Below are 25,200 nucleotides of genomic sequence, written 5' to 3' on the forward strand. Positions count from 1 at the left end.
TCTCTGGCCTCCCTGGCCCAGCTGTTGCCACGGGCTCGCGCTTGGTTCTCTGCCGCTGGTTCATGCTCCACACGGCTGCCAGTGTGGTTTCGTCCAAATAAACCGGTGGCCGCCAGGCACGGGTTTGCCCAAACACAGTATGGTGGCTGCCAGGTGTGGTTTTGTCCAAACACAGATCAGCTCCTCGCCCGCCCGTCTCCGAGGCCTGGAATGGCCTGGATTGTGGCACTGGGTCGCAGGGTGTACCCAGGCTAACCCGCAGTGTTCCAGCCGTCTGTGGCCCCACACTGACCTGCCTCCAAAGTCAGTGGTTCTCAGGCCCCATAGTGCGGATGCCCGTTTGCTCGAGAAGCAGAGGTAGAGGTCTTCAGTATCTTAAGCTGGATCAAACGGTTTCCCCTAAAAGTATACGTAGAAGTAATTCTTTTTTAAAAAAGATTTTATTTACGCCGTCCCCGCCGGCGGGCCACTGCGCTCGCCCCGCGTGGCGTGCCCCACCGCGCGTCGGGACCGGGGTCCGGGGCGGAGAGCCCCTCGTCCCGGGAAATGGGGCGCGGCCGGAAAGGGGGCCGCCCCCTCGCCCGTCACGCAACGCACGTTCGTGGGGAACCTGGTGCTAAACCATTCGTAGACGACCTGCTTCTGGGTCGGGGTTTCGTGCGTAGCAGAGCAGCTCCCTCGCTGCGATCTATTGAAAGTCAGCCCTCGACACAAGGGTTTGTAAAAAACAAAAACAAAACAAAACAAAACAAAGCAAAAAAAGATTTTATTTATTTGACGGACAGCACAAGCAGGGGGCAGTGGCAGTCAGAGGCCGAGGGAGAAGCAGGCTCCTTACTGAGCGGGGAGCCCGACACGGGGCTCAGTCCCAGGGTCCTGAGATCATGACCTGAATCAAAGGCAGACACTTAACAGTTCACACTTAGCTGTAGGAATGATCCTTTACGAGACTGTCAGCGTAGAACTTTTTCTTACTGTATCTGTATTTTTCCTGAACACAGTTGTAATACATGAACGCTGTTAAAAAAAAATTCAAGTTTAGAAATATATACTGTGGAGAAAGTTCCTCACAGTCCCCCTGCCCAGAGATAATCACGGTTCGTGGTTTCAAGACTCTTCTCAGCCCCCAGATGGGATCATTCGCCCTCACTGTGCTGCAGCTTTTCCCACCTGCTTCCAGTTCTTACCCGTGTGTGTGGCGCTACCTGATCCTTTTAAATGGCTTTTCCATATTCTATTCTGTGGAGAGATCAGAGTCCAAGAAAACAGATGTTGGAACCGAGTTTGTTAGAGCAAAGACGGTGGGGCTCACCTGCTGGCCTGTTCCTTCGACTCCCCACTTGGCACGTGGTGCTGTCTTCCTCCTCGCCCTCCACCTCTGTCACTCAGCCCAGAGCTGGGCAAGGACTAGATGCTGACTGTTCGTGGACTCAGTAAAACCAAAGTGAAGCGGACCCAGCCCTCACTGAGGAAGTGCTAGTTCCCCTCAGGGTGGAGGGGACCGGGGCCCGCAGTCGTCCGGGCTGAGCTGAGATGGGCCCAGCAGGCGGGAGGAGCCGGCCAGGGAGCTCGCTGGTCAGTCTGGCTCCTGGGAGGGCTGCCGGTGGGGAATGTTAGGGAACCCTAATGGTGGCTGTGCGGGTGCATTCATTTAGGGAATCGTGTAGAGGGAACATGAAAGGGCACGGTGGGGGAACCCTACCGTTTAAGGGGTGGAGGCAGAAAAGCCCATGAGGAAGTCAGAGGCAGGAGGAGGGAGAGGAAGCATAAGGATTTACGTGTCCCTGCAAATGGGGCGTGACGCCATTGGTGGGACCAGCTAGAGTGGTGGCTGAAGGATGATCGGGTGACACAGGACACTGGATACTCCGGTTTGGAATGAGAGCCGTAGGGAGCCGAGGAAGTTTATTTTAAGCAGGGCAAGGTGGTGATGTTACAGGGAAGGGGGCAGCAGGTGAGAAGGGCTGACGCCCCTTGCAGCCGGGTGGGGGGGTGTGGGGTGGCTTTAGTGGTCTCGGTAGGGAGGGTACGGTGAGGGCTCCCCACCAAGTGGCCTCAGTGATCAGGGAGGAGGGTCGTCTACTGAGCGATCCAGGAGGGAGCAGCGTGGGGGGCGGCCCTGAGCAGGAGCAGAGCAGACCCAGCTGTTCCTGGAAGGCACATTCTGAGCAGAACAGAAGGGGTTCCTTTAAACTGATCCGCCATGGGGTTCGCAGGGAAAGGACTGGAAGGGTCTGGCAAGAATGTGAAAAGCCCTGAAGTCAAGAGTTGGCTGAGAAAGGGGCCAAGGGCTCGGAGGCTTGGTGAGGGGAGCGAGGAGCATCCCGCCAGCATCCACGAAGCGCTGGAGGGCCTGTTGCTCTCCAGGACCCGGGACAGAACGGACCCGTGCATTTGCCCTGCAGCAGCTCCCAGGCTGGGAAAGGCAGGAGAGCTCTTAGCACTGGGGTCCTCGTGAGGGAGGATGAACCATCTCCCAGAGCAGCGGGGCAGTGACTTGTAGTCCGACCAGGTCGGAGGATGAAGCGGGGGCGGCAGTGATGGCCAGCGGGGGGGAGGACAGTCTCGGTGAAGTCCGGGGCGTGGAGCGGGTTTCTGAAGCGTACTGGCCGTTGGGGTAGGGAGTGTGAAGGGAAACTGCTCATTCAGGTAAGGCAGCCCCTCTGCTCATTTGCCCCGAATGCCAGAGCTTTGGAGGGAAGAGGGAGCAGAGGAGGGACAAGGCCATCAGCTGGGCCAGCCAGCTTCTCCGGCACTTGCCTCCTGGAAAGACCTCGGCGGGGCTCTGAAACCGGGATTCAGCTCGCCCAGAGTCCGTCAAAGGCACAGGACTACGTAGGTTGTAGGCTTTACAGTGAAAGCAGCACACTCGTGGTTACAAGCAGCCTCCTTCACGTGTCCCTCCTGCAGGTCCAGCCGACCTCGCTGTCAGCAGACACCATGCCACGAATGGCCAGAAATGGCTGGGGAGCGTGTTCTACTAGCGACATTCCTATCCAGAAAAATCCAAGTAGTCTCACCTCTGACCCTAGATAATTCATTCAGCTGAGTTTTATTTTCTTAAGCTATGTTGACCGAGGCCTTTTTTTTACTAGAACTTCCTCTGTTTCTTGTCGGGAGTATTTGACCCACACTTGCTTCTGAGGTAACTTACACGTCCTGTCTGTCTGGGAAGGTACGGACTTCCGGTGAATTTCCAGGCGGTGCTCCTCCAGCCTCACAAGAAGTCCTCCACCAAACGTTTACGGGAGGTGCTGAACTCCGTCTTCAGACATCTGGATCAAGTAGCGGCCGCGAGCATACTGGATGTAGGTAGAGAATCCAGAAAGCGCTGGCTTTCTGCAGACGTCCGTCTCTCCACGTGGGAGGCACTTTGCAAAGATGGAAATTACCCTTTTGCTAAGATCTATGTTTCACAAATGTGCAAGGCTAACAGGGAAGAGGCCGTGTGTGTGTGTGTGTGTGTGTGTGTGAGAGAGCTAGAGAGCCGCCTCGAAACGGGAAGACGAGGCGGGACAGCAGAGTGCTGTCTGCATCTAGAGCGCCAACGCGCCGTCTTTTGCAGGCATCCGTGGAGATCCCGGGGCTGCAGCTCAGCACCCAGGACTACTTTCCCTACGTCTATTTCCGCATTGACCTCAGTCTCCTCGATTAGACCCGCGCGGCCCCAGCGCGCTTTCCTGTCTCCAGACTCCTACAGACCCCTCTTTCCCTACGCCGGAGGACCCTACGGAATTCACCTTTTAGAGAAATTGCTCACAAAAGTTAGTTACAGTTGTATTTATTTTTTTTAAGTTACAATAAAGAAATGCTCAGTCCTTTGAATGGTCTCTTATCTTCTAACATTACTGGAACTGCACTTTACAGAAACAGGGCCCGCCTCGGAGTTGGTCAGCGGCTGCCGTGTCGGGCCTTCACGGCCACCTCGTGCGGCCGGAGGAAGCACGTCAGATCCCGAGCCGTGTCCTCGGCCGTATTTCCTAACGGTCACTGGGGACGGGCCGAAGACAAAATCCTGGGCACGAAGGGCAGTTCTCAGCTGACCGCTCACTGCTTTTCACCCTTCTTTCTACAAACTCGCTATACAGGTCACATCTCGCAGCTGGAACTTGGCCTCGCAGGACACATAAGAAATCAGTGTTGCGGCTGGCCTCCAGATGTGTCCTCTGGGTCCCAGGTTTATAGGGAGGGAAGACATCAGGGTCTTCCCTTCATTATGTTAATTTACTGGCTAAACACTGGACTCTGATTTTATGATGTGGACACTAATTTCATACATTTATTGGCATTGTCCAAAATATTATTTTATTTTTTAATGGAAAAAAGCCATTAATATTCAAATGAAAGAATCACATTAAAAAAACTTAATATGTAAGAAACAGCCTCCATGAACATTCAAGCAGCAGTCAGAGGGAGGGAAAAATATGTCAACAGCCCATCAGTTTTCCTCAAAATATTACTTGACAGAATACAACCCAATTCACTGGCTACAACAATTCATAGAATTTTTCACTGTTCTCTTGAGATGCAAAGTTCACTGGTGCAGTGTTTTCACATGACCAATCAAGTGCTACTTCTTGGTTAAAAAGGCCACTGGTAGACTCATCTGATTGTGAAGAACGTTCCTTCACTGCTGGGGAACTCTCCCAAGGAAAGCGAACTGAAGTCTGTGCCAAGCCTCTCACAGCTCATCTCTTTCCAAATCGTCCAGCTCCACGTCACTGAGGTCGATGTCGTCTTCCACGGGAAGCTGGAAAACAAAAGCCAACGTGAGGCCCTGCAGGGACTGGGGGGGGGGGGGGGGGTGGCAGAGGGAGGGGCTCGGAGCACCCGGGCTCCCCACGGAGCGGTCATTTCTAGGGATGCCCCAGATCGGAGAGCCCGCTCCTCCCTCACCCAGCTCCTGCGTGAACACTGCCTATTATGTCAGCTGGAAAAGCCGAGAACTGAGGTGGAGCGTGAATTTAATAAATTCCCTCCTCAACCCCAACAGCCATTTAGCTGGTCCTTCGGAGGAGGAAGGGGCAGAAGTGAACTGGAGTAAACACTCATCCCAAAGCTGTAGCTGTTTCTCAGACACAGAGTAAATGAACTCCAGGCTAAACGCTCAGCTTCAGGGTGATAAACGGGAAGCAAACCTCGGTCTCTGTCAAGAATATCCAGTGCCATGTGGCCTGAGAGGCTGCTCGGGGCAGGACATGTGTGACACCATGCCAAGGCTTCCTCGAGGTGGAAGGACTTGGCTTACCAATGGCAGAGAGGGACAGGGACAGGGAGAGTTAGAAGCGCTGGACAAGCAGCCCAACGACAAGTCCCACGGGCACACGGCCCCCTGGCGGGGGACTCACCTCGCCATCCTTGCCGTCCCAAGGCTCTCTGGCGCTGATGGGGGGGAAGGCCCCGCCGCCTACAGGTGCGGTAGAGCCCCGCCCGAAGGAGAGCTCCCTGTGGGGGAAGGACCAAAGCGAGTGCACATGCATGAACAACGCTTTCAGTACCTGTGCTGCCGAAGCGAGCGCTTCATGCTTTTAAAACGGCTACTTGCCTACTAGGTTCCTACAGAGGCATTTCTCACCTCTTGCTCCTGAATGGGGTTATCTTTGCAAGCAAGGACAGCAATGCGACCAGGCGTGACATCACTCAGGTCGTGGCATCAGGTAAAACCAGTTATCACCAATAATTAAGAAAAACTTATTTTGCTTAAATACAAATTAAGTACACAAAAGCTATCCCAGGTGGTGTAGAACATGGGCGCAATCCTGACAGTTCCAGACTAGTCACCTCCTCTGTACTCAACAAACCACCTCCTCTGTACTCAACAAACAACAAGAAACCAGAAAAGAAAAACTAGTTGTAAAGAAGTACGAATAAACTCAAAGCTGGGGTTAGAACCGGTCACAGTCAGTGAGTCCAAGGGCTCAATCTTGTTACTTATCGCCCTCATGCATTTCCTAAGGTTCTTGACACTGGAATCAGCTGCTGAAAAAGGATGACATTTTTCTAAGTAGCTGATCCCGGAACAACACGGGCTAAACTGTGCGAGTCCATTTACACAGATTTCTCACACTACAGTAACGTAAACTATTTCCTCTGATTTTCTTAATTGTGTCTTCTTCCGGGGTTTACTTCAGTTTAAGAATACGGTGCATAATACATAAAGCCTACAAGATACGTGTTCATCAGGTCTTTACCCGGAGCTTAGTACCAGCTCTACAGGAGTGGAGAAAGACAAGGTCTGGGCTGACGAGCTTCACCGTTGTGAAAGGCACAGTTACGAGGTGACGCATTCACCGAAACGGTGCGCCGCCGCTGCCTTCTATTTGGCTGGAAGGCGATGAAGTCAACTTTGGGATAAGTTGAAGAGCAGGTCAGACAGAGAGCTCCGAACTGTGGCTTTGGGAACCCCTTGTGCTGTTTGCCCACTGCTGAAGTCACTTCAGAAGTAAGCTCATTTCCACAGAATGACTTTCTAGAGCTAATGGCCAGAAACAGAAGCCATCCTACCCGAGGTCAGGGGCACAGAGCATGCTAGGGTGGGAATGGGTGAGAAAGGGCTCCTTCCAGCCCATGTGAGACTTTTATGAGAATCAGGAAGAGTTCAATGCCAATGGCACAAAACGGCAGGTGGCTATCGCTCTGTAGAATCCTTCCACAGGAAGAGAGCACAGCTCTTACAGGAGGACAACTTAGAACTCAAACATCTCATTCTACGGAAAGCCAGATGCCAAACAGTTCCATCTATTGCCTGGTCTGTGCAAACCCAGTTCCGAACCCACACCACCACAGAACGAAGCCACGAAATAACAACAACTCTAGGGAGCAAGAAATTACCTGAGAAACTCATTAATGCCTTGCTCGCTGAAAGACCCTTTTAGAAGAGCAAATTTCATCTTGCGTGCATTGATGGCTGCCATGGCAGGGTACCCAAACCCTCCGATCCCCAATGCGTTTTCAAGTTCCGACTGGGCTCCAGCTTCAGTCCACAGCCACCTAGAAAGACAGGCGGGTTTTTAGGGTAAAGATCCCTTTCAAATTAGTTGAAATATAATTAGCAGGTATTTAAAAAAAATGATTACACTCCAACTATTTTATGGAATGAAAGGGATGTAGAAATAAAAAAGTTTACCAAAATAATGTATTCTAGACACACTCTTAACTCCAGGTCCTCTCTTAGAAGCCCTAAACTGTACCTCCAGAAGTGCCTCAAATCTACAAAATTTTCCTCCTAGCCCCTGAAATATCATCCACTAAACCTGGTAAATTTTCTGTCTGTGTTACCTGAACTCCTACTAATCACCGGGAGGATTATGCATGCTCTCTAAGAGTGTGACTTCTTTGTAAAATTTACGGGCATGTCATTATTCCAGACCTATGAACATGCTCGACTGTGTTTCTTTACTCAACTGCTACAGCGGTGAAGACTAAGGGGCACCAGAAGGTGCTTTTCTGTAGGGCCACGGTCCTGGGAACTCGGCACCTGAGCAGGGCAGCAGGGGCAGGAGGCAGGCGGGACGGCAAGAGGTATTGAGGACGAGAAGCAAAAATGTCCAACAGGAGGCAGACACACTGTGCCTTAAAAATCTGCCTGTATCTACCCCCTCACTTGGGAAAGGGTAAGAAAACAACCCTCTACTGCTGCCTTATTTAGCCCTCAAAGCTGTACGAGAGTGCAGTTAGGGGACTCGGTGTTTGCTTGCTAGCTGGGACCCCAACCACCATTTAAAATGACTGCTCTGAGAAAGAGGACACCGTGGCACAGACGAGTGTCTTTCTGTAAGGAGTCCTGATTGCTTTTCCTTCTAGATGATAATTGTTATTTACCCCTTAAATTAAAAAAAAAAAAAAGCCAGAGAGAAACAGGAACATCTGACAGAGAACACAGTGGAAACCCGAAATTCAGGAGCACAAAGCTCTTCCAGCCAAAGCCTACTGAGATAATGACAACTTACCCCCACATTTTCTTTTTGTATTTGTCTGCCAACTTTAGAAGAACTTCTAAGTACGAGTTTCTGCCAGCAGCTCCTGATTGAAAGAGACAGAATTTTTTCAAGGGAAAGAGAAAGGAGTCCGTCACATTCATCAACCGAGCACGCGTTCTCAGAGCCGGGAGCACGGAGCGGAGACGGCAAGGGAGCCTCTGCTCATCGTACCGGTATCCAGAATGTGGGGCAGCACGGCCACGACACAGAGCTGATGTTCCTCACACGTCTTCTTGGCGATGTCCTCATTGATGATCTGTGGGCCCAGAAGACAAGGGCTGGTTGGAAGGCCGCTGACACGAAACCCAGAGGTCAGTGTGATGACAAAGACTTGGCCCCGTCACATTCACTAAAGAGCAAAGCAGCTCACGGAACCGAGTGGCTGCTCCTGAATACAACCGCCTCTAAGTACTGAGGCACCAGCGACAGCTCTGCTCTGTGACGGGCTCCTGTGATCTGTCCCTTAGCCCTCCCTCTGGGGTGCCAGCGGACATCACGCACAGTCTCTGGAGTGACAAAGCCTGGCTCGGACACTCATTAGCTAGACAGACAGATACGTATTATATATGCACGAGCCCTTGAGGGTCTCTGTGCCTCTGTTTCCTCATGTAAAATGGAGCTAAAACCGTATTTACCTCTAAGCATTCGTGTGGGAACTGGGAGGAACAAACGTAAACGTACCCGCACGATGCCCACTACGTGCTGAGCTGCACAGAACAGCTATTACTTTAAGAACAAGGACAGTGTGACTGGATGCGTTCTGTTTTTAAGCAGCCTGGTACACCTGTCCTTGCAGTGTAACTATTTTAGTGCTAAAAGTTATGAAAGTTATGAAAACGCAACAATTTATCAGACAGATCTTCCCCACTTGGAAATATAGTAACGCTTCCAAGAAAGCGCTTTAGAAGAGAAGGGAAAGAGCTCATCTGAAAAGACAAAATGAGTGTCATCACTGAGGCAGAGTCCCCGCCATCAGACTGGACAAGTGCTTCCTATCTCGAGTAATGGAAGTGGTTTACCTCAAGCAGCTCAGGAGGTGGCGCGTTCTCAGAAAACAAATCCAGGGCCCGGGAGACAATGTCAGATCGTGTTCGCCCCCCATCATAATCCACAGGAGACTCTCCCTTCTGAAATATCTTGATTGTAGGAAATCCCCTAATCTATGAAAAAGAAAAGACAAGACAATCAAATTAACATTTAGTAAGAAATAATGGGTTCTAAAACTACCTTCTAGGTCATTTAACAAAACAATGTCCCAGCCTACATCAGTGATCAGGGATGAGACACAAAGGTCTGTTAATCAGGTGGTTTCAACAGTCTGCCCACCGGGCTTAGCCAAGGCTCATTCAAAACTCGCCTATATACTTCATACAACACATCTGTTCTAGAACAAATGGACCGACTTTGAAAGCAACGCTAGCGACTTGTAAAAGCCTGGGCAAGTTGAATATTCGCACTAAGCACACAGCAGAAATAGTGAGATATTGGATTTAAAAAAAAAAGATGGTCTTGAGTTTTAGATTTAATAGTTTTAACAATCAAGTCATTTAGTTTCATTACAAATGGCCAAACAGCTGCCCTGCTACCACACCGGGAGGCTCGGAGCGCTGGCTGAGTAAGAGCTGAAAACACGGTGTATTTCTGAGGGAAACGAGCCTTGCAGACACACTCACCCCGTATCGGCTGGCGAGGAACTGGTTCGCGGTGGCGTCCACAGCGGCCAGCTTCACTTTTCCCTTTGTTTGCTCTTTGACCTCCGTAGCGGCAGCAGCCCATTCTGGCTCGAGGCTACAGAAAAATACTTGCACCTTGAAGCGTTTTAACTCTTGGCACAGAGACTTTGGCTGAGGTGTGCATGACTGCCCAGGCCCGTGAAAGCACACTTGGACACATGATGTGCGCGTGTGTGGCATGAGGCGACACCACCCTTCCACGTTTCCCTCCCGGGCCTTTTGTCACTGCCCTCCCCAAATCGGGACGTTGGCTCCCTGTCCATCTCTGAAAATATGACGGAAGATTCTCTCGGCCCTAATGCCAACGTGTAACCATCACTTAGAGCCCAGAGCTTTCCTGGAGATCCTGGGGATTACCTAGGCCTGGGCCGGCTTCCTCGAAGAAATCGAGGTGACCGTACTGAAAGCACCGTGACTCCCGGAACCCGTGGAAAGAGCTTACCTTTTGCAGTGTCCGCACCAAGGAGCATAGAATTCAACCATCCAAACGTCGTCACTCTCAAGGACGTTCTTATCGAAGCTGTCGTCCGTCAGCTCAATCACGTCCTTCTTGCTTGAACTCTCACTCCTACCCTGTCACAGGGGACACTGAACATTGAACTAGGCGTGGCCAGAAAGCACATTATTTCTGTTCCAAACAGATTTAACAGTCTCATCCACATCTTAACGAGGTCTGGAGCTTTTCTTTCAAGTGAAAACTTACTCAGTTTGGGGGCATTCCTTAATCGTATTTTCGCATGTTAAGCGGTGTTTACTGTCAATTACCAGCACCTACAGTCTAAGCTATCGCACACGCCTGAGTTCTATCCTTGCTGTTTTGTTAGGGGAAACCCCGCACTGCTCACAGAACCGCCCAGTAACACTACACTAATTCAGACCGGGCACAACTGCTCCTTCATCCCAGGATGTTAAATGCACCACAGTTGCTACCTTTCCATAGATAGAATCTCCATCATTCAAGAAAGCTAAATAGAACATTTAATCCCCTTTTTCGAAGAATTTTCTTTTTTTAAAGTTTTATTTATTTAAGTCCTCTCTACACCCAATGTGGGGCTCAAATTCACAACCCGAGATCAAGAGTTACCCGCTCCTCCGACTGAACCAGCCAGGTGCCTCCAAAGAACTTTCTTGAGTACCAAGGCTCAGAAGCAGTCAGTTCTGTTGACTACTTCTTGGTGCTTGGGCCAAAAGCCATGGAGGTAGGGAGACAACTATGCCTATTAAATGTTGGGAGTTTGAAATAAAAGACAAGAGCTTGGAATCTCTGGGTAACTTCTTCATCTGTGTAAGGAGCTAGTTTTACTGGTCTCTTTAAGAGTCAAGGGCCATTTTATCTCTATCTGTAAGAATTTAAGACCTCTTCATGAGAACTTAAGTACATCATGGTTAAACATCCCAACTCCTACATGGACATCTAAAATACCAATCCATGGAACAAGAACTTCTTTGTCTTCTTCCCTGTCCATTTATACGAGTTTTCCAGGATTTCAGGCTGATTGCCAGACACAGGCCAAGAGATCATTCAAATTTCACCCTTCTTTGCCCAAAGCCCATCTGGTCTCTCTCTCTCCACTTTAGAACTACTAAGGCCATAGGATCCCAGAGCCGGGCTCCCCTGGCCTGGAGCTCTTTCTCTGTCTACAGCTCAAGCTCTTCCATTTTAGCACGGGGACGCAGAAACCCATCTGTGTCCTGGTTCTTGGCCTACAGTTGTGGCAAGCCACCCGGGGACTGCCTCTGAGGAGGTCAAACGAACAGGATGGTTGGTTGACTCCCTCTGGCATTAGCTGATCTAACCTGTTTTTAACCAAAAGTTCTACTACCTACAATAGTAGTAGTGACTCAAAAAAACCAGAACAATAACAAAAAAAACCTATCCTCTACAAGGAATCCATATTCTGGCATCAGAATCATTACACACATCAAAAATTAACATTATACAGCCTTACTTGCTTTCCAGAACTATATCCGCCACCCCTTCCCCCAAGGCGATCCTTGACGAGCTGGCGGAGAGCACCGAGAGCAGCATCTACGATGGCTTCACCAGTTCTGCCACCTACAGGAAGACACAGGACAATGAGACGGACAGGTGGCAGTGAGCTGTGTGCCTGGAGGACACTATCTCAATCTGTCAGCTTTATCGGATGTTGAACACACCCAACAGTATGTAGGTATATTTAACACAGGGCCAAGTTCTCCCTATAATGCCTTTTGCACTAGACTTTTCACTGGGAAAACCAAATCCCCTTCTTCAGTTTTAGGTTACTAGTGTGAATAAGAACACCTTCCTGTTCACCTATCATCTACAAAGGAGAGTAACTCACAAATGTTTACATAATGTGCAACATGGACACAGATGAGTAAGAAGCTTATTATCTAGTTGCGACAGCAGAGAACAAATTACCAACTGAGAAACATAGAAGAAACTAGTTCTATGATAACGGAGAGAAAAAAAATGTGGACAAAGTAGGATATGAAATATGTGAAGCCACGTAACAGGAAAGCAGTCCAGGCCTCTTTGTTCTACCCTGCTTATCACAGTTATCTTGGCCTTTTTTTAGGTTCTCTAGCTCAATTTACTCCTAATCTAAGAAGTAACAAACCCTGTAACTGAAACTCAATAATGACAACAGCCCTTAGAAATTTCATCAAAAACTGTATTACTCAGGGCGCCTGGGTGGCTCAGTGGGTTAAGCCTCTGCCTTCAGCTCAGGTCATGATCCCAGGGTCCTGGGATAGAGCCCCGCATCGGGCTCTCTGCTTAGCAGGGAGCCTGCTTCCCTTCCTCTCTCTGACTCTCTGCCTACTTGTGATCTCTATCAAATAAATAAATAAAATCTTTAAAAAGATAAAAACAACAGCAACAAAAACAAAGAACAAACAAACAAGAAACTGTATTACTCAAGAAAAAGTCAGGGGGCTCATAATGGACTTGGAAGTGCGCACTTGATATAGGCCGTGAGGTTATCTTCACAGTTTAAAGGCAAAACTCTAAAAACATCTCTGGAAAATTTCATTTTTAAAAAAAAAATAGTTTCTTATCAAACATTTGAAACTTTCAGACCTGACATCAGAAAGCAAATACAGTACAGCAACACTCAGAACACGTTCCAAGTGTGTCGTTCCGCGGCCCTGGCTGACACGATCTCACACGGGAGGGCAAGCTGTGCACAGACCACAGCCTTCTGTTCCTTCTCTATCTCCAGAGGCCTCCACCCTCTGAACCAGCACCCCTTCCTCCAATCTACCTGGAAATATACCAAATTAAGAAAGGTACTAGCAATCAGCTCAGGTCATGATCTCAGGGTCCTGGGATTGAGCCCTACGTTGGGTTCTCTGCTCAGCAGGGAGCCTGCTTCCCCATTTCTGTCTGCCTGCCTCTCTGCCTACTTGTGATCTCTCTGTCAAATAAATAAAAAATCTTAAAAAAAAAAAAAAAAAAAAAAAAAAGAAAGGTACTAGCAAGAGAGGGGTTTTTTCTCACTCTAGACCAAGAGCTGGCGAACTCTTAGTGAAGGGCCAAACAGCACTTATTTTCAGCTGGGCAGGCCTTCCTGTCAGCCGCAGCTACCGGCTGCCGCCATCTGAGCGTGAAAGCAACTACAGACAATATGTTAACAGGTGTGACTGTGTTTTGAAATACTTTATTTACAAAAACAAACGTGCCCTTGCTCCTAATTTTGACCTACTACCTGCTCAAATTAGAATTCCAACCAGGGGAATGGAGTCGTTACGAAAAGTCCTTACCCTGATAATCTTCTGGTCTGTTTTTGTTGGAGCCAAAAATCTTAATGGTAGGAAAGCCCTGAACACCGTACTGGCCTCCGAGAGACTGATGCTTATCTGCGTCAACTGCGCCAACTTTTACAACATCCTGTGAAAACAGAAAAGCATTAGCTACTTTTCTCTCATCTTCCACAAAACCCACCATTCAATTCTTGTAGACTTGGGGACAAGATGGTAAAGGGCAGGGTTAGGTTGACAAACAGAATTAATGAGGGCTCTAGCCTAGACAATCCTTCCTGCATGGAATGATGGGTGAGACAGAAGCCAGCCCTGGAGGGAACCCGGCAGCTCCCAGAATCACCATGATGAAGAATCATCATGTCACTCATCTGGAAGACCGAGTTAACAAAAATAGACAACATAAAAATTAAATGTGTGCTATCCCTTTGCTCCCTACATGATTCTGGCACCAGAACAAAGGCTCTGAGCTTCAATATGCAAATGACCTTCCCATCCTACATCAAGCCCAGCTGCATACTGATTTACACATTCACAGGGGAACATGGATGTCTGAGAAACTTACTTTTAATGCAGTTGCTGCTTTCTTCCATTCTGGTGTCAACCTCTGGCAGTGGCCACACCTTTTAGGAGATGAAAACACAAGGCAACAATTAATGTCTTTAATCCCCAATTCAAACATACTCCACCAGGGCATCTGGGTGGCTCCATCCATTGAGTGTCTATCTGCCTTCGGCTCAGGTCGTGATCTCGGTGTCCTGGGATCGAGTGCTGCATCAGGCTCCCTCCTCAGCGGGGGCCTGCTTCTCTCTCTCCCTCTGCCAGCCATTCCCCCTGCTTGTGCTTGCTGTCAAATAAATAAATAAAATCTTAAAAAAAAAAAAAAAAAAAAAAACAACAACTCCACCAGCAGTCTACTGAGTGGCTTGCACAGGGGCGGGTGCTTGCTGGAGTACATGTACTCATAAAACCTGATCAGTGACAAGAAGGAACTAGCCATTTTAAGTGGTTTTACAATAATCCTTTTTTATATATTAACTTAAAATGTTTTCAAATTACTGTTTAATTAAATTATATTTAAAGAGTTTAAACTGTCCCCTGTAACTCTATCCCTGGGTAGGAACTTTAGCATTTATCTGGTCAAGTGTACCTCAGTGTGTGGTCTGAGTTCTGTAAGGCCAGGCAAAATGCAGATTCTTGGGCGCCATAAAATCAGAATGCCTAGAGAAGGGGTTCAGGAACCCACATTTTAGTAAGATAAGCTAGTGATCCTTAAGCCCATTAAGGTTTGATATTCCCTGATCTAATCCAACCTCTTCATTTTATAGATGAGGCCATCAATATTAGAGCCTAAATCTCAATGCTCTTTGGCTCCCACAGCAGCATGTGGAGCTAAAAATGTACATGTAATCCCAAATTTATAAGCCTCGCAAGCTGAAAAGTCCTCGATACCACAAGGTGGGGTTAAAAGGGCAGGAGAGAGCAAGAGAGAGACAAGAGACGAGAACACAAGAAAAAACAACTTTAATCTTGTAGGGAACAATATCTGAAATAAATAACTGTGAAACATAACATATACAGATGAGTGCTTTTAAAAAGTTATATATACCCAAACTTGTTGTGTTTATACCCTTTATTGAACTTGCAGACATTGTATTGTTCATTTTCACGGCTGAGTAACATCCATTGTATGAAGATACCAAAACCAGTTTACACATAGGTGATTATTTTTTGTTTTTTGAAAAAACAAAGTCAAGTCTCCTATCTAGGTTTCTAAAGACCAAATGAGCAAATACAATGTGCCCGGACCATGAGGAGCCCCTCGCACAGAACTTCATTTCATTGGCACAACACTGAAGACAGGCCTTGTTATCTTCATCTTCCAGATGAGGAGATAGACCTGTCCACTATCACACAGCGGACCGGTGACAGACCTGCTGGATCGGTCTCTGACTCCAGGTCCCACGTTCTTAATCACTATGTACTATCACCTTCCACAGGGGCCTAAGCTTAATCCAATATTTTACAAGTCAGGACCTTGGGGCACCTGCATGGCTTGGTCATTAAGCATCTGCCTTTGGCCTCAGGTCATGATCCAGGGGTCCTGGGATCCAGCCCCACGTCCGGCCTCCTGCTCGGCAGGAAGCCTGCTTCTCCCTCCCCTGCTTCCCTGGCTTGTGTTCCCTCTTTCGCGGTCTGTCAAATAAATAAATAAAATCTTTAAATAAATAAATAAATAAAAGTCAGGATCTTCTGGGAAATGGCCTGGAATGCTGCTTCTACATACTTCCATCTAATATCCTGCTGTCCACGTGCTCCTGCTTAGAAGTCCAGGAGTCAAAATTTTATAGGACTTTGCGCCTCTTTAATTTCAGCGTATACTATGAAAGGACTCAAATCAGAGATTGTCAAGAGCGTACGTTACCTTCAATTTTGATATGAAGCACAGTAAAGACAGATCAAAATGCCACATAAATCGAAACAGAGCATATCTCTAACCTGAGGGTTCCTCACTTGTGGTCCATAGACCCTGAAGGTGTTGGTGGACAAAAACGCAGGAGCTTCAGGAACTTCTGATGGGGGGGCGGGGACACCTCTGTTTTGCTAACTTGTAATAGAAATGAAGGCTTTCCTTCAACGATGGACATCACAACACGCCTGCTCTTAGACCCCTGTCACAGCGCTACACTTCTCTCCTAGCCTTGCCTATGCTCATCACTACATCATCGGGACGATGGTGTCTACGCGTCAGAGCTGCTGCGAGATCTTGGTATTTACTGTCCCAGTGAACGAGCACCACATAACCACATCAAGATTTATTTTAATATTTTGATGTTATTTAGATATTTTAGGTTCCCTACAAGTCCTATAGGCTTTATTTTACACGCAAAAGAGGAAAATCTTTATTCTGGAAGGAATTAAAGCCTTCACCAAGCTGCCAAGTCCGAACACAGGAATAGGGAAAAATACCTGCTCTAATGAGACCTCCTGCTCCCCAGAACATTAGGAAGCCAAACTGCTACTAACCGTAACCATTAACTACAGGGTCCAGATCCGGCCTTCTCAATGATGCTCTTTGGTTTAGTTTTGGAATGAGGTATATTATCTTCATATAGTAGCTCCCCAAAACAATGTCAGTTACTCATGCCATAAATGATAAAAGAAAAAAAAATCTAACATGTAAAAACTGCATACAAAATCATTCAACAACAGAACAGTTTGTACAATTACTATCTGTACATTTACTAATACGAATGAATTAACCCATACAAAATGCGCATTTGGATTTAACAAAAAAAGAGAGGCTTTAAAAAAAATAATAAAGGCACTCAGAGGAATAGTATTCACAATGTGGCAACATAAAAGTAGACGGTTTTACCTTAATTTGCTACACTGGACATTAACTGAAATAGTCCATGAGGACTGGTAATGAGTTTCCAAAAGTCAGCTTCATGGTCTTGCAAAGTAAAAAATTAAAGCAATAAAGGAAAACCTTTCATCAGGTATATCCTCAAATGCACCCACTCAAGGAAGTAAGAAGAATCTGTAAGAATTTCACTGACTGGGGCGCCTGGGTGGCTCATTGGGTTAAAGCCTCTGCCTTCGGCTCAGGTCATGATCCCAGTGCCCTGGGATGGAGCCCTGCATCAGGCTCTCTGCTCAGCAGGGAGCCTGCTTCCCTTCCTCTCTCTGCCTATTTGTGATCTGTCAAATAAATAAATAACATCTTTAAAAAAAAAAAAAAAAAAAAAAAAAAAAGAATTTCACTGACTACCCCGATGTGAGCAGAGGGGGCGCAGCTCACATCTAAAAGGCCTTCCCGAGGTCATCTGCAGGACACAGCCGGCTGGGACCCGGGTCCCCTAAGGGTACTCACGGCCTGCTGGATTATAGAAGTTAACAGCCTTGAGCACATTTTGCAGTTTCCATTCATTTGTCTCTACACTTGCCTATTTGTTGGGTTTTTGTTTTGTTTGCATGATAGACTGAACTACATAAATAATTAGTGCAATACTGTATTTTGACTATGTATAATCATGCATCATTAATTTCAACAATAACTGCATCTTTACCCCATAAGGGTCCCCGTCGCCAGCAATGCATGTAAGGCAAGAAAATAATTTTAAAATTAAACCAGTTTTTAATGACATATTTCTGGAAGCAACTCTCTTAGAAACAGAATGGAATCAATCACTAGTTCTTCCCTTTCCTGTGCCCAGTATTTTTCAGCTAAACGCGTTTCCCTTCCATCAAGATCCCACTTGCCTCATCATTGACAGATACTTTCTTAAAATCAGATGAAGGATTTTCTTTCTTCTTTTTTGCACCACTTAGCTGCTTCAACCGTATTTTTTCAGTGGACTCAACCTCCATGGCCTTTAACTCACACCACTCTGGTGAGTCTCCCACTTCCCTACTTCTTTTAGACAAGCAGTAAGCTAGATAAACTAGATGACCGCGTAAAATCACACTTTCAAATAATATTTTCTCTAACTTTATGAAGTACCATACATAACCCACGACGGCTTTCTACTTACCAGGGAGCATAGAATTCTACAAGCCACAAGCTATCACTCTGAATGACTTCTCGGTTGAAATTTGACGGAGTCAGCTCGATCACATCGTCGCTGGAGGAGTAGAGGCCAGTCGCTGTCAGGAAGAAGCTGCAGCTCATCAGACCTGCGGCGGCACAAAGCACACATGAGTGAAAGGGTTCATGCTCTGGCAGCAAACTCAGTAACGGGAGTCCATAGCCCAAGGCCCGCCCAGGGCAGGGCTCTTCCGACCCCCAGCCCCGCCCCCTGCTTGCTGCCCTTGCAGCCCCTGGGATCTCGCTCCCCCTGGCGCAGGACACAACAAGGACACAGAGGCCACACTTTCACCTCTCGAGCTGCAACTGACAAAACATTTCTTACTTTGTGATTATACATGAACATCTTCATTCTTTACAATCACCCTGGGAGGTAATACTACTACGGCGATTTCGCGGCGAGGACACTGAGAAGTTGGGAGGCTACCCTGTGAGCCTGGGCAGTGCGCACAGCATTTATTTCTTGTGACACGCAGTTGTGATATTAGCACGCTACCTTTACTACTTTCTTTTGAAGGAAAAATCACTTGCTTCCTCCACTAAACTGGGACTCATCAAGGGCAGTAACTTCTTTTGTAAGTAGTTTTACTTCTGCTAACATTTTTCGTGGCAATCTGTAGGTACCTACAATGTTGTCGGATGAGCTTACAAAGAATTTTCTCGTCCATGTTATAAAGCGAGCATGGAGACCTGCATTCTTAACGGCACAGTTTAGCCACACTGCAGACCACGTGCATTTTTGCTGGCTATTCTAGGACTTGAAATGTAATTTTTAACAATTATATAGGAAAACAAGTTCTGAACTGACTTACGAATATCTTAAGAACTCAAAGTTCTGAATTGGTAGTACTATCCAGTTCCGCCTCCTCCTTTTAAATATATATAGGACTTCCTTGTTTTCCAATTGCATTGCATCTAATACAATATGCTTAATAATGCTTAATAATGGACTATTTTTGACTTTAATATTTTCTCATTTGCTGACTTTGGGTTGAAAAATAAACTTGATGATATTAGAGAAATTCCTGTTACCTTTTCTTAGCATCTATGAAGATGATCATATAATTTCTTTCTTTTAATCTACTGATGTAACAAACTGTGAAACTGACCTGTCCTCTGAGGCAGCGTGGGCATGCACCACCTTAGTCACATTTTCCTAAGACTTGTGGACAGAATTTGGAAGACTTCGAACGGAGCTTTGCTGAATAACCCAACGGTGAGTTTCTCCGGGAAGGTGTGTACACCAGTGCTAACTGCTCTGCTGCTAAATCTTCCATCTTCTACTTACACAGCACTTTGAATTTTCAGATCACTCTCAAATACAGTAGGTCACTGGGTTTTTCACAGCATCACTAACTAAAGAGCAGGGATAATCCCTCTTTGATAAACAAGGAAACAAAGGCACATCCGGTGGCCCGTCTGTGGCCTCTGACTTCTGTTTCCAAGTTCTTCCCATTTAAACCACTGTTGTCTTCTTACTGCTTAGGTTAAAATGGTTCACTAGGTCGTGGGCATGAAGGAACAATGTAATTATACTGTTCAAGAATAGTACCCCTGCATCCCAGGGGTACCTGGCTGGCTCAGTCAGCAGAGCAAAGCATTCCACTCTCAATTTCAGGGATGCGAGTTCAAGCCCCACATGGCATGGAGACTACTTTATTTATTTATTAAGATTTTATTTATTTATTTGACACAGAGAGAGAGAGAGAGAGAGAGAGAGAGAGAAAGCACGCGTGCACACAAGCTGGGAGGAGTGGCGAGTGGGGGAGAAGCAGGCTTCCCGCTCAGCAAGGAACCTGATGTGGGACTCGATCCCAGGGTCCTGGGATCACAGCCTGAGCCGAAGGCAGACCCTTAACTGACTGAGCCACCCAGGTGCCCCTGGAAACTACTTAAAAAAATATATATATATATTGCAACTGTGTACTTTACTACGGGTGACACAAAAGGTTATCATGCAGGGGTATGTCCAGATTTGTTTTCTAGAGTTTTCTGGCTGCAATGTGGGAGAGTGGTATCACCCAAACCCAGGGAAAGTTGAAACGGGCAACAGTAAGACACGCTACTGGGAGGTCAAGTAGGAGACTGAAAACTAACTGCGGGACTTGTCCTCCGCCACAGGACCGCTGTGGTGGAGTAGTGAAAATGTGCAGCCGCCAATCTGCACAAGACTGGAGCGAAGGAAGGAACAAGCTGATGGGAACAACAGGTAAGTCTTTAAAACAAGACTTACTATGAAGAGCACAAGAAGGCAAGCAAATGTGGGGTGGAAGGAAGGTTTCTTTTCAAAGACGAGTGATCTGAGCGTGAAGGGAAAAAATATGGGGAGTGAGAGAGACTAAGAAAAAGTGGAGGAATCATGAAACAAAATGCCTGAATCAGGAAGGGAGGGCACCAGAGCCAGTGATGGGGGTAGCCTGGGACAGGATGACCTCCTTTCCCACTTCCCGAGGTGGGAAAGGCATGTGGATGGAGATCAGGCCATCCAAAGTAGGGCTCTCTGTGCAATACAGCAGCCACCGGCCACATGTGGCTGCCCCAATAGGCACTGATGGTATAAAAAACCCACTAAATTTTGAAGACTGGGTAGGGGGAAAAAAGCATCTTCTTAGTATTTTTGATATAACGTGCTAAAATGATATTTTATATACACTGGGGAAATATATATTAAAATTAATTTCACCTGTTCCCTTTTACCTTTTTAAACGAGGCTACTAGAGTAGTTAAAATCAGATATAAAGTTTGCATTATTATCTCTAATGGACTGCATTGCTCACTAATCTTTCTGTTGCTGCAGGAAAGGTTAAGAGGAGTTTGACGTATTTAACAAAGCAAGTAAATTAAGAACCTAAGCAGAGAGAATCTTAATTCTGAACAAGCTTAGAACTTAAGACTGGTCCTGGAAAATCCCCCATGGCGTTCTACTTTCTAAAGTTTATCATTTTTTGTAAAATCAACACGAACTGACACTTGTTCATTACATTGAGCTCACTGTGGAATTTTTGAAAATGCAAAAGAAAACCCATCAACTGTTCCGCTAGGATGGGTGATACTTTGGTGACTATTCTTTTTTTTTAAATATTTTATTTATTTATTTGACAGAGAGAGAGAGAGAGAGAGAGATAGATCACAAGTAGGCAGAGAGGCAGGCAGAGAGAGAGGGGGAAGCAGGCTCCCTGCTGAGCAGAGAGCCCCATGCGGGGCTCGATCCCAGGACCCTGAGATCATGACCTGAGCCGAAGGCAGAGGCTTAACCCACTGAGCCACCGAGGCGCCCCTTTTGGTGACTATTCTTACTGACATCTCCATGTAATTCAGAGGTCTAAAACCTTTATTTATATGCATGTGATCTTACTACACATTCTTTTCCGTAATTTTTTTCACTCAAAATAAGTTAAAGACATTTCCTATGTAATTACGGATCACCTTCACCCCCTACATAGCCATTCTTAATGGGTCTATCACGCTGCCAGTCTACCCCCACAGAATTTATTTCCAACTTGTCACAATTAACAGACGAATGCTGAAAATTCTTATACTTGCCTTCTCCCCCAATAAATATAAATATTTCCTTAAGAGATAATCTTACAGGAGGGATGGGGGAATAGCTAATATTTTGATGTATGTATCTATCCAACTACTCTCCAGAAACTGACATGTTAACTATGAATAATGCTTAAATGACATTACACACCAGAACTGTCTAAACAACTAAGATACTTTAACTCATTTTGAGAAATCTATGTGTATGTATCATCATGCCCATTTTTAGACCAGGAAACGGAGCCACAGAAAGGGTAACCTGCCTAAGGCCATCTCATTAGAAAGAGATGGTTATGCAATCCAGATTTTTAACCAAAGGACTGGAGACTGCATTCGTATAATCCCAAGGAGAGTCATTAGGTAGATTGTGGCAGGAGAATTGGTTTTTCCCCCTTCTCCATCAGTCAGGGACAGCAGGCTGGAGTCACCTAAGGGATGGGCCATGATTTTTACCTCAGGAATGTGCTTCCTTTCCATACAAAAATGGTCATGACATCAGTGTAACACGGACTTGGGCTTTTTTTTTTTTTTCCCCTCTAGTAATGCTGCTGGAGTTTTTGTCTTTAAATTTTGCCTGATTCTCACAAGAGACTCCCCTTTCTTTTAAATGGCTCTCCAGTGGAAATGTCTTGATAACAGAGATTTGAAACCTAAATTCCTTAAAAGGCAGTATAACCTAGTAGGGTTAGGAAGAAATGAAATACTGAGGAAAAAAAAAAAAAAAACAGTTCAAAAGATGCATAAATTCCAACAGCAGAAAGAAGCGAGTAAGTACCCCTATGAAAACCCTCAAGAAAACAAACAAAAAACCCCAGACCACTTAAGATGATAAAGTAGGTCAATCTCCACTAATAAACGTTCTGTTTCTGAAATTCGCATGGCATTTCCACTCACTGGTAATGAGCACCAATGGGAAACTGGCATATCCGAGCGTCTAGAATCTATGTGAGCAGATGGTTTTGCCATCTGTGGCTCCCCATTATTCCTCCACAGTAGTTAAGGATGTTATAAACCCACATCAGCAACATCTCTGCCCTACACCTGCTAGCCAGAGTACACGATCCCAAAGCGGTCATCTAGAAACCAACAGGGCTCCCCAAAAGGTTGACTACAATTGTTCGAATCATGAGGTAATTGACAGAATCACAGACTCTTTCGGAGCGGACTCGAACTCACCCGAGAGCAACTACCCAGAGACTGGGATCCTTCCCCCTCCTCTATGTTCTCTCCGCAGTCCTACGGCAAGTATTCATATCTCGCGGACCCTCCTGAGACCTGTATGAACTCATTCATCCTGACAACGGCGCAGAGTGGCTACGCGGCCCGCTCCGGGTCACACAGCCAGCAAAAGCGGGGGGCGGGCTGGGGCTCTGGTCTGCACCCAGAGCGTCCCGGTAACGCCGGCAAGAGCGCCTGGGCTGGGCTGGGACCAAGGGGCGCCAGAAAAGGGACGGGATCATCCTCAACCTCCCTCGCCGTCGTTTCTAAAACGGGCATTTACAGAATTCATGGAAGTCCGCGTTCCACCGAGTTTTTGAAAGTTCCACCACATTTAAAGGGCTTCTGGAAGGCCCCGTTCCCTTTCGCAGGCAACTCTTCGGTCTGATCCCAGGGCTGGGTTTTGATATTTCGCTTCTCATCAGTGGGAATTCCACAGAACAGGTGGTGACCCCGCGGCCGAGCCGCACGCAGGCCGGCGTGAGGACAGCCGGCCCAGATCAAGGGAGCCCTGACCCTGACCCTCTCAGGTCGCCCCCGGCCGGAACCTCCGCCAGGGATCAAGGTGCTCCGCGCGGCTCCCACGCAGCTCCCGGCCTGGGCTCCCGCCCCGCCCGCCGCCGCCCCTCCACCCCGGGTTCGCGCCCAGCCCCGGGGCTCCCCGTCCCCGCCGCGCTACGCTCCCCTGGGTGGGCTTCGGGAGCCCCGCCGACGTGCCTCCCCTCCGCACGCGCCCCGAGTCCGGCAGGGCCCCGCACCCTCGCGCCGGCCGGGCCCGCCATCCCCCACCCCAGCTCCGGCTGAGGCCGTACGCCCGCCCCGCCGGGACCTCCCAGGCGGCCTCCCGACACCAGGAAGCCGGCGCCTACCCAGCACCAGGCGAGCCATGCCGAGCGCCCCGGCCGTCGTGTAGTCCCGCCGTCGCCTGAGCTCCGCGCGCCGCGCCCCCGCCGCCCCACGTCCCGCCCTCGGCCTGTGAGGCAGGCGCCGGGCGGCGCGGCGGCGACGGGCCGGAAGGCGCTCGCCAAGCCGTGGCCGCGGCTCATTGGTCCTCGCTGGCTTCGCTCATTCGCATAGCCAATGGGAGGCGGCCGGGTAGAGGTTCCCGGTTTGATTTTTTTTTATTGGGGGCGGAGCGAGCGGCGGAAGGAGGGACTTGCTGGGGGCGGGGCAAACCAACCTCTCCTTTCTCCGTGGCCCCTGGTCCTCCGCACCCCGAACTGGGTTTCCAGCGCTTCCTGTCCCTCCCGTAGAGTCCGGCGTTTGGTCCTTGTTATCTTATTATCTCTTTCCCTCCCTGGCCTCTAGCGACCCCCTTTTCCACCCGTCACTCATCCCTTGCCTCTCCACTCCCCACCCCTTGTTCTCTTTGTCTGGGGGTGGGGGGTAACTTTTTTTTTTTAGCCTTCAGTACATCTAGGAGCTAATTAAGTAACATATTAATTTTATTTTTCTAATCTTTCTCGTCTACCGGACGAGTATTCAGTCAAACGCTTGCTAAGCACGTACTGTATACACCATAAGTGAACATGTACTTATTTTGTGGAATTACTTTAGAGGTTCCCATGTCCGGGACACCTGACTACAAAACCTTTTCGCTGATAGATCAGGTTCTCTGTGGAAGCCCGCGGGCCTTCAGCCTCAGAGCTCTGCAGTACGGGGCGGGGTGGGGGGGGGGGTTCCTTCCCTGCCCTGTGAGGGGCCTTAGCAATGCCATCAGTTGCAAAATTTGCAAAGGTTAAGTATATTAAGCGTAGCAGACTAAGATGCTGTATCTTTCCCCTCTGATTTCTCATCCTGTGTTTGGAGTGGACTTGAGCATTTTGGTTTTGTATTAGTAATGGTTTGTTTCTCTGTAGTGCTTAATGCCTAAGATAGCTCCGATTCTGGCCAAAGCGTTTAGCATTAAGTGGAGTCCAGGAGTGGTGAGGGCCTGTAGGGCTTCCTGGAGGAAGTGGAACTACAGCTGAGTCTGAAAGATTTCCCAGGTGAAGAGAAAGTCATCCAGGCATAGGAAGCTAAGGGAGTGAAGAAGGCCCCGCAGGGGGAACTGACACCAATGGAAATATAATGTCACCCACGACCATATACGAAATTTAAACATTTCTAGCAGCCAGGACGCCTGGGTGGCTCAGTGGTCCTCAAATGAAGTTTCACCCTGGGCTCGCTGCTCAGTCTCTGCCTGCCTGCTCCCCCTGCTTGTGCTCTCTCTCTGATAAATTAGTAAGATCTTAAAAAAAAAACTTTTTAGTAGCCACATGAAAAAAGTAAAAAGAACACCTGAAACTAATACGACACTGTATGTTAACTACACTGGAATTAAAATTAAAAATTGGAAAAAAGAAAAACAGATTAAATTTAATAATAGAATTTAACCCCCAATGCCCCTAAT

The 25,200-nt window shown here is 47.7% G+C and overlaps 2 protein-coding genes and 1 long non-coding RNA gene across 8 annotated transcripts in view; 2 read left to right on the plus strand and 1 right to left on the minus strand.

Annotated features, from left to right (window-relative positions):
• ATP6V1C2 (ATPase H+ transporting V1 subunit C2) overlaps window positions 1–3,822 on the plus strand; it is a 53,510-nt gene extending 49,688 nt beyond the window's left edge. For 4 of the 6 annotated variants that reach the window (XM_047744741.1, XM_047744742.1, XM_047744744.1 and 1 more), the window contains 2 exons: window positions 3,176–3,308; window positions 3,566–3,822. In XM_047744741.1, coding sequence (XP_047600697.1) covers window positions 3,176–3,308; window positions 3,566–3,655 — 223 coding nt within the window. In that variant the 3' untranslated portion in view covers window positions 3,656–3,822. Of the gene's footprint in view, window positions 1–3,175; window positions 3,309–3,565 lie in introns of those variants that run through there. The other 2 variants (XR_007129973.1, XR_007129972.1) reach the window with 1 other exon arrangement.
• On the plus strand, window positions 454–2,138 carry LOC125108635 (uncharacterized). Its single transcript, XR_007129974.1, has 3 exons — window positions 454–720; window positions 2,026–2,031; window positions 2,128–2,138. It is a non-coding gene; the product is annotated as an uncharacterized LOC125108635 (long non-coding RNA).
• Window positions 3,823–4,282: 460 nt separating the features above from the next.
• On the minus strand, window positions 4,283–23,814 carry PDIA6 (protein disulfide isomerase family A member 6). Its single transcript, XM_047744746.1, has 13 exons — window positions 23,678–23,814; window positions 17,995–18,136; window positions 14,022–14,079; window positions 13,460–13,586; window positions 11,662–11,768; window positions 10,155–10,285; window positions 9,653–9,767; window positions 8,999–9,139; window positions 8,151–8,235; window positions 7,950–8,022; window positions 6,832–6,990; window positions 5,349–5,445; window positions 4,283–4,750 (listed from the first exon to the last, which is right to left on the minus strand). The coding sequence occupies exons 1-13, from the start codon at window positions 23,694–23,696 to the stop codon at window positions 4,682–4,684; spliced, it is 1,323 nt and encodes a 440-aa protein (XP_047600702.1). The 5' UTR covers window positions 23,697–23,814; the 3' UTR covers window positions 4,283–4,681.
• Between the last annotated feature and the right edge of the window lie 1,386 nt (window positions 23,815–25,200).

Source organism: Lutra lutra, chromosome 9 (genome assembly GCF_902655055.1).
Source record: "Lutra lutra chromosome 9, mLutLut1.2, whole genome shotgun sequence".
NCBI classification, from domain to species: domain Eukaryota; kingdom Metazoa; phylum Chordata; class Mammalia; order Carnivora; family Mustelidae; genus Lutra; species Lutra lutra.

Bases quoted from the DNA above. Each gene is read 5' to 3' on its own strand.
- PDIA6 (XM_047744746.1), bottom strand. The intron at 5,446-6,831 runs GTAATTTCTTGC...CTTCCCCCACAG, and splicing joins GGCATTAATGAGTTTCTCAG to GGAGCTCTCCTTCGGGCGGG. The intron at 4,751-5,348 runs GTGAGTCCCCCG...TTTGTTTTCCAG, and splicing joins GGGACGGCAAGGATGGCGAG to CTTCCCGTGGAAGACGACAT.